This window comes from Rattus norvegicus, chromosome 13 (genome assembly GCF_021556685.1).
Source record: "Rattus norvegicus strain SHRSP/BbbUtx chromosome 13, alternate assembly SHRSP_T2T, whole genome shotgun sequence".
Classification (NCBI taxonomy): domain Eukaryota; kingdom Metazoa; phylum Chordata; class Mammalia; order Rodentia; family Muridae; genus Rattus; species Rattus norvegicus.
The window spans coordinates 80,324,592-80,333,806 of record NC_141546.1 but is presented as its reverse complement, the minus strand read 5'-3'; the positions used below and the strand labels follow the sequence as shown (position 1 = coordinate 80,333,806).

The 9,215-nt window shown below is 43.0% G+C and overlaps 1 protein-coding gene across 26 annotated transcripts in view; it reads left to right on the top strand.

Moving 5' to 3' along the window:
• Window positions 1-116: 116 nt before the first annotated feature.
• Dcaf6 (DDB1 and CUL4 associated factor 6) overlaps window positions 117-9,215 on the top strand; it is a 101,750-nt gene continuing 92,651 nt past the window's right edge. For 19 of the 26 annotated variants that reach the window (XR_015635125.1, XR_015635124.1, XR_015635123.1 and 16 more), the window contains exon 1: window positions 670-1,000. Coding sequence is in view for 12 of the 26 variants with exons in the window: in XM_087580255.1 (XP_087436381.1) it covers window positions 904-1,000 (97 nt within the window). In the remaining 14 variants the exon portion in view is untranslated. 26 annotated transcript variants of the gene reach the window in all.

Genomic DNA, 9,215 nt, shown 5'->3' with positions numbered 1-9,215 from the left:
CTAGGGCTGCAAGCGCTGGGCGGACGAGGCATTGCGCAAGCTTAACGGCCTGCTCTAATTGGCTGGCCTCACAGAGCGGAAGAGGCGTGGTCAGACTCTCACCTCCTTCCGGTCCTAGAGGACATTTTGGAGAGGGGAAACTGAAGCCGCGCTTCTGTCCTGTCCCTCACTTTGACTAAGAAGGGTGTAGTTAAAATAAGCTTTCTGGGCTTTCCTCGCCCGAACTAAAGATGACGCCGCACGCCTGTCGGAGTTTCTTTTATTTACTTATTATTTTCGAGTCGGTGTCTCGCTATGTAACCTAGGCTGTTTTGGATCCTGCCATCGTCCAGCCTCCCGAATGCTGGGATTACAAGCATGAGTCATCACGCCCGGTTTTTTTTTTTCCTTTGAATCGAGAGGCGTGAGCGAGACAATTTCAGCGGCTTCCGTCATTACTCTTTTATCCATAGACAATTAAGGAGTGGGCTAGAGCGGCCTTAATCTACTCTCCTAGGGTGAGGGCAATCGTGACGCACGCCGGCTTCTGTTGCCGGTGGACATCCTCTCGCGAGAAAGGCCGGGAGGGGCGTGGTCTAGTGAGGAGAGGGAGGAGCTCGCGGCCGCCTCCGCCTTCGCCTCCGCCTCCTGCGGGAGGGGGGTCGAGGGAGGGGACTGTTGCTGATCTCTAGATGTTCTGGGTAGTCTGAGGAGAGTATGTGGCGAGCAGTGGCCCGGGTGCCTCTCCGCTCCCGGGGAGAAGGCGCGGCCGTGGCTGCCGCCCTCTAAGTCGCGGCGCCAGCGAGGCCCGGCGCGCGCATGGTGCTGGTGCCGCTCGGGTGTTGATCGGCCTGTCCCCTCCCTCTCTTCCCCTCCCCACCCCCCGCGGTGGTCTCCCCTTTCCACCCCAGCCCCAGCAGAGCCATGTCTCGGAGTGGCTCCTGCCCGCACCTGTTGTGGGACGTGAGGAAAAGGTCCCTTGGGCTGGAAGACCCGTCCCGGCTGAGGAGCCGCTACCTGGGTGAGCGGGGGCCCCGGGGCGGCGGCGCTGAGGTCGCCGCCCAGAGGTGGGGGAGGGGGCGCCGCCAGGGCTGTTGGCGGTCGGACTGTGCCTCGGCCGGGGCGCCCCGCAGGCTAGGTGTCAGGTGGGATGACGGTGATCCGGGCCAGCACCTCTTAAGGTCAGGTCCCCTTTGCAAGCTGCCAGTCGCGGCTCAAGCTGGGCTTCCCTGGGAGAGCCGGGCCGTGGGGAGGTGGCACTAGCCCGGGAAGGTGTTGGGGTCGCTCGTGGGCTGGGACTCCGGAGAAGACTTGGCGAACCTTACGGAGATGCCACGTTGAACGCAAAAGTTGGCGCTTTTGCTTTTCTCCGAAGCTGTCCCCGCTTAGCTGAAGATCTCAGGTGTAGGTTGTCCTCCTTCTTCGGCTTCCGCAAGAATTTAGATGTCGCCGGAGACGCTGTTGACCACCCTCAGGGACTTCGCACCCCAAGCCTGGCTCGCTGTAAACCATGGCGCTGAGCCCAAACCTAAAAGAGATCACGGAGCTCTCCCCACCCCCGCGCTTTCCCAGGTCCAGCCTGCTGTCAGTACTGTGGACCTCTTTTAGGTGGTGTAGGATTTCACGTTCCTGTTCCCACCCCTGGAAAACACACTTGGCATTTTCTGTTTCTTAGTTAAGCTTTCTAAAAACAACCTCCAGTACTGTGGGCGCAGTATTCCACCTTTTTCGTTTTATGTATCATGAGTTTTGGTGCGTGTGCTGGGTCATGCCAGAGTCAACTAAAAAGTCCTGTTTCTTCAAAGTGCCTCCTCCCCCAACTCTGTCTTTTCTTTGACAGGTAAAAGGATTTGTTGCTGTCATTTGTTTTTTTTTTTTTTTTTACTACAACAAAAATAGAAGGAAATGAAATCTTAGTAGAGCCAATACTGCTGGCCGTAAATTGCTTAAAGGAAGTTTAGGTGTGCATTTTAAATGAATGTTATCATTGTAAAAAATTCAAATACAAAAAAAAAAAAAGCAGAATCCCAGTTATTGCTCTTTCTTCAATTTCATGCCACTGCCCCTAGGATTGTTTCTGTTTTGTGATTATTTTCCTTGATTTGTTTCCTCCTCAAAAATACATACATATAAAAATAATTGGGCATGAATGTGCATTCTCCATGCGTGTGAAAGAAAACTGGCTGCAAGGCGTTGTAAGCATTTTTCCCCTTGTTTTTTCTTCACTGCATCTTGAGATCCTCCCAGACTTAAAAATTTGTGTAAAACACTACATAGTACTTAATGAAGAATTTTAAAGTTCTAAGTCTTAGTCTCTTAAATTTTTATTTGAAACAGAGGCTCTTGATATATCCCAGGCTAGCCTTAACTTTTATTTCATTCTCCTGATAGCTGGAATTACACTGTTGAGTTTGCACCTGTCCTTGTTCCTTTCCTGTTATGTGTGTTCACTGTCATGACTGTGCAAACATCATTTACCTATGTTGTTGTAAGTACTCAGTGCTTCTTTTAATATTTGTAAATTCTTTTTTAAAATCCTTGACTTAAAAAAGGTGTGAAATTTTATTTTAAAATTTAGTTTGTCTAGAAAGAACAGGTTTTTACCTTAATAAAGCAAATGCTAAAGTTTTGTGTAAGTGAACTTATAATTTAGTCTTTTATTTCAATTCATTGGGCAGTTACAAATTTTGTAGTTAGTGTTTCTGATTGAGTTCAGCTGTGTATAATAAAGTTAATGACAACATGGTCAGTAGGGCTTTTGAGATGGCTCAGCAGATAAAGGCACCTGCCACTAAGCCTGTGAAGTCTTCAGTTTGATCTCTAGGAACTCTTATGTTGCAAAGAGAGAACTCTTTGCCTTCTAAATTTTGGAATTACCTATGTTTGCCACTCTATTTAGGTTTAAGTAATTTAAGTGTAACAGTGATGCATACTTTATATTAGCACTTCTTTAAAAATGATTTTGGCTGGGTTAGGTGGAAACACCTGTAATCCCAGCACTCCCAAGGTAAAAGGGTGGTGGGGAGGATCACCTGTTTAAGGCCATCTTTGAAGTAAAAACTACAGTCTAATATCTGTCACCCAATGCTTGGGGTATATGTGTGTGTAGTTGTGTGTGTGTGTATGGGTGTGTGAGTGTGGGTATGTAGGTGTGTGAGACCTTTCTCTTAAAGCTTTTTTTTTGATGAGGAAGGAAACTTGCTGAGAGTTTGAAGGATACTTAGTGAAATTGTCTCAAAAGCCTTTTAAATTCCAAATGCAACTTAGAACGTTAATTGATTTCTTTAAAATATGCAGATTTAAACATAGCAATTGTTCAGAGTATTGTAGTTTGCATTTTCTCCTAATAGGTTCTATTTGTATTTCTAATAATGAATTACTGCTAAGTAACATTCAAACTGGAATGTTCTCTTTTATGGAGATTTTGCTATTAAGGAAACAAAACACAAAGGTTCCACGAACTTCCTCAGGAACTGAACAGGGAGAGAAAACTCTGGCAAAATTGCCAGTACTTCAGATAATGACTCTAATGTATTCACTGACTTCCTACAACACACAAACAGGATTGCCATCTTCACTGCCTGATCCTAAGTATGTGAAGATTGAGTACCAGGACGTAGTTCATTTAATAGAGGGCTTGCCTAGCATGAAGGAAGCCCTGGGTTCCATTCCTAGCACCAAATACTGGGTGTGGAGGTGTCAGTTTGTAATCCTAACACTCTGGAGGTAGAGGCAGGACAAGTTCAAGGCCAGCATGGAATTCATAAGACCCTTTCTGAAAGTTAAAAAACAAAGGCAATTTTAAGAATTCAATGTGGTGTGGTGGCTCATACTCTAGCACTGGGGGTGAGGTGGGGGTGGAGTCAGGAGGACTAAGGAGTGCTAGGCCAGCTTGGGCTTGGCACAGGAAACACATTATTTAAAAACAACGGTTTAGTTGAGCAAGTATTCTTACTGTACAAGCCAAGGGACCAAATCTGGGTCTGCAGAACCCTTGTAAATAGCTTGGGGTAGGGGAGAGAGACAGGAACATTACTGGGTTTGATGACTGTCATGTCAGCCTAGATAAACTGAGAGCTCAGCTTTAGCAAGTGATCCTGTCTCAAAGGAACAAGGGGGGAGGGGAGCGCTTTATGTCTTCTGGCCTTCACGCACAGGCTGGTGCACCCACACGTACTGACAGGTGGGCATAACATGCGTATATTATGTATACAAGCCAGGTGTGGTAGTTTACATGTATAATCCCAACATTTAGGGGGCTGAGGTAGGATTGTCTGCAAGTTCCACTCAAGCCTGACATATATAGTTCAGAGGGAGATGAGACCCAGTCTAAAAAAAAAAAACACAAAACCAAAAATGAGGCAGTTAAATGTTGAGTAAGGCTCTTGATATTGAGACTTGACAGCCTGAGTTAGATTCCTGGGACCAATACAGTAGGAGAGAACTGGCTCCCTATTTTGTCCTCTGATCCATACACATGTAATGTGACCCATGTGGTTTTCATTTGTGATATTTGCTTATTTCAAAGATGCTTTTCTAAACTGGTTACCTGTAATCTCAGTTTTATGGGAGCTGTGTGTAGTAAGGCCAGCTTGGAGTACACGAAGGGAATACAAGGAAAACCAAAACACAAAATTTCACCCAAAATTCTTTTTAAAACACTGGCGAGAGTTTACAAAGAAGCTATAGATAGTGAAATTTCACTTAGACCTTGGAAAAAATGAGGTAGATTTTATTTTATTAGTGTTTATAAACACAAGTCTTCACTTCTTGGGTAAAACAGTAAGATTGCTGGGTTGTATGTGTTTAGCTTCGTTCAACATAATTTGCACCGTACCACATTCCCACTTGGTGTATAGGCTCCAGCTCTTGTCAATATTTGCCTTATTCACTCTTCCTAATATTAGCTCCCTCCTTTTTAAGATTTATTTATGCCCATGAATGTTCTCTCTGTCTGTCTCTGTCTCTGTCTCTCTCTGTGTGTTCTTTGACATTCAGGTCTGGTGCCTGTGGAAGTCAGGAGAGTGCCTAGAACTGGAGTTAAGACTAGTTGTAAATCCCCATGTGGGTGCTGGGAACCAAACCAAGTCTTCTGTAAAAGCAGTATAGGCTTTTAACTGTCAAACCGTCTCTCCAGCTCTAATTTTAGCTTTTGTTGGTAAGAGGTTGATATAAGTATATTGCTTCAGTATGTATTTTTCTAATGGCTAATGATCAAATATCTTTTTGTTTTGATCTATGTACATTGATTAAATATGAAGGTTACCTTTTAAATATTTATACATCTATCTATCTCTCTATGTGTGTATATCTGTTTTCGTACAAGTCCTAAAGTAAAAAGATTAGAGGGGTTGGGGAATTAGCTCAGTGGTAGAGCGCTTGCCTAGGAAGCGCAAGGCCCTGGGTTCAGTCCCCAGCTCCGAAAAAAAGAACCAAAAAAAAAAAAAAAAGATTAGAAAATTTATTGTATTTAATTTTTGAGACAGAGGCTCACTATGTAGCTGTGACTGGCCTGTGACTCAGTATGTATGTTTCAAGGTGGCCTCAGATTTACTGAGCTCCACCTGCCTCTTTGCTCCTGAATGCTGAAATTAAAGGTTTGTTTGTTTTAACATACATTCTCCCATGTTTGTCTTGTCTTTTTTCCCCTTTATTTTTTAATTTTACTTTTGGGCTTTTAAGACAGGGTCTCTCCCTTACATAGACCAGCTGGCTGCTCTGGAACTACTTTCCAAGTGCTGAGATCATAGGTGTATTGCCACCAGGCCTGCTGCTGTCTTATTTTTTCTGAAGTCCTCCCTCCCTTTTTACCTCTTCAATCTGTACCTGTACTCCTTACTTGTTTCTCTTCTCTCTCCTTCCCTCTTTCACTCTCTCCTACCTCTCCTTCCTTGTCATTTCACTCCCCACACCCCTCCTGTTCCCTGGACTGCTCCCTTTTTATCCCCCTCTTTCTTGAAACAAGGTCTCATGTAACCCAAGGATGGCCTTGATCTATTATTACACATGTCTTTTAACAGTGTTTTCTGAACATTGTTCTTAACAATATTTATATTTTAATATTTTCAAAACTTTGTGTTTAGGAATCTTTGCATAATCCAAGGTCACAAAATATTTTGCTTGTTTTCTTGCCCCTTGGGCGTTTTCTATTTTATCTTCATATATTTAACAGTAAGAACAATTTAGAGTTCATTTTTGATACGTTCTATGAGGTGAATCAAGTTTTATTTCTTCACTTATGAATGTAAAATTGATCCACCACTGTTTATGAAAAGACTTTCCCCCTTTGTTGAAAATCAATTAACCATATATGTTCAAGTCAATTTCTTTACCACATTCATTGATTTAAGTTTCTGTCTTTGTGCCAGTACTTTATTGTTTATAGGAAACGTCTAAAATGGGCTTAGTGTGTGATAGGAGATGAAAGGAAGGTAGGAGAGAATGGAGCTGCTGACTGCTTCCCTGGCACCTTTTGGGAAATAATGCATAACTGTCTTAGTTTCTATTTTATTGCTATGAGGAGATATTATGACCAATGAACGTCTTGTGAAAGGAAACATTTAATTGGGGGTTTACTTACAGTTTTGAGGGTTGGTATATAATCTTAAAGGAGAGTAGACAGGCATGGCATTGTAGCTGTAAATGAGAGCTTGCATCCTAATCCCCAGGCAGAGAGGTGGAGAGGGAGAGAAACAGAGACAGAGACACAGAAAGAAACAAAGAAACTGGGCCTGGTTTGGGCTTTTAAAGTCTCAAAGCTCATCCACACACCTCCTTCACAAGGCCACACCTCCTAATCCTTCCCAAATACTTCCACTCCTTGATGACTTAAACATTCAAATAGATTAGTCTATGAAGGCCATGGTCATTCAAACTAGCATAATAACTATGTCAAGTTCTTCTGGTAAAAGTATGGTTTTTTCGGTCCATAAGATCTTTTCTCATGCAAAAGGTGGTCCCAAGTTTGTAAACCCCTTTGATACATGAATATTAACAAAGTGATACTCTCTGACACATTAGCCTGGTTGATAATCTGTAAATTTACAATGGCTTGTTTAGCGTTGATACTATTCTTCTGTGTGGATACCAGAAGCTTCTTTTGACCAAGCAATGCCAAAATCTCTCTTTAATCTCCTTTAATCATTTTACCATCCTCAGAGGACATCCTGAAGCCAGGTTGAACCCAGGTTGAACCCAGAAAACAATGATATATAAAGACATAAGATGGGGAGGAACATCTTTCCCCTTAATGACAATTGTCCTTGTTCTCCAGTAACCCCTGTCTGGGGTGAAGATGCTTACAGACCCATGATGTTCAGCCTGCCTGCTTGCTGCTAACTTGGGTATTCTCATTCTTTGAAAATCTCCCATCTATACACACTCTCTACCTCCCCCATGGGACTGCTACAGACTACCAGAGCTGAGCCTGTCTGCGTTCTTGATATCTAATTCAGAAAGTACAATTTTCCTTTTTCTTCTCTTTCATCTTTTGGCAGCTGTTGGCGATCTCCAGTTTGCCTGCCCCATTTTTATTTCTCAAACTCTAATACAATTGTCTTTCAATTTTCTCTCGGTGCAAGACAAAGCTCTAACTCAAAGTAATAAGAGATTGTTTATTCTGGGACAAATATAAATGACTACATTCTGGGAACACTGAATGACATGTTACAATGTAAATACTCCAGTGTAGAAGCTTATGCGAACTTGTATGGTTATCAAATAAAAGGAGTCAGACATCAGGGCATTTTCCAAATTCATTGGTGAGAACAAAAGGTGGGTGGGTGGGTTATAGCAAAGGGAGAAATTCTACTTTAGGTTATGAATGTTATCCAATAACATTTTTAGCTTTGGAATTGCTGGAAACTAGTGCCTTTTTAAGTTTATACATTCCTAAGGTTTTGCCTGATGGCTGTAACAATGTAGGTCAGACACAGAGGTGAACAATGAGTGCCTCATAAGGGATGAGAGGTAGGCTAAGATAGCCAGACTAAGTATCTGCAGCATTCCAACTCTTCCATAATCAGGACATGCTAATCAATCAGCTTTGTAGAATCAATCATTTATACATAGGTGTGGCTTCCCCTCCTCCAGCTTCATTTAATTCCTATGAATATGTTCTTAAATTATCTGTAACTCTAAAATCCTGCTACAGGGATCCCCTATCCTCTAGTGTCATGTGACACTTGGCCCTTGTCTCTTTTCAAAATTGCCCAGGCTAGTTTGAGCTCTTTCCATTTTCATGTACAATTTTAAAACAGCTTGTCTGTTGTGGCTTGTTTGTCTTTTTGTTTGTTTGTTTTTTGATTTTTTTTTTTTTCTGGAGCTGAGGACCAAACCCAGGGCCTTGCGCTTGCCTAGCCCCTGAGCTAAATCCCCAACCCCCCCCCCCCCCCGTTGTGGCTTGTGATGTACATTAATAATCCCAGCTCTTAGGGGACAGAGACAGGAGGATTGCTGCAAGTTTGAGACCAGCCTGGTGTACATAGTAAATTCCAGGTCAGTTGGGGCTACATAGCAAAGCCTTGTCTCAAAACCACCACCATCATCAACAAAATCACAGCCTGTCAGTTTCTCAAAAGCAATAACAACAGCAAAAGACTTGCCGTTTTGTGTTTTAGTTAGGGTTTCTATTCCTGAACAAGCATCATGACAAGAGGCAAGCTGGGGAGGAAAGGGCATACTTATTCAGCTTACACTTCTACATTGCTGTTCATCACCAAAGGAAGTCAGGACTGGAACTCAAGCAAGTCAGGATGCAGGAGCTGATGCAGAGGCCATGAAGAGATGTTACTTACTGGCTTGCTTCCCCTGGTTTATTCAGCTTGCTTTCTTATAGAACCCAGGACCACCAGCCCAGGGATGGTACCACCCACAATCGGCTGGGCTCTCCCACCCTTGATTACTAGTTGAGAAAATACCTTACAGCTGAAGAGCTCATGGAGGCATTTTTTCAAGAGAGGCTCTTTTCTCTCTGATAACTCCAGCTTGTGTCAAGTTGATACACAAAGCCAGCCAGTACAGTGTTCAATCTATATTATGTATGGGAGAACTTTCATCTTTATAGTGTTAAGTCTTTCAAACTTTAATTCTATCTCTTTATTTTGGTATTCGTTGATTCAGAAGTTTTGGGTTTTTCTGTGTTGGGGATTTGACCCAGGGCTTCATTTCATGCTATGCAAGCTCTCACTGAACTACAGCCCCAGTCCTGGAATGGGCTTAGAAAAATAAAAACAATT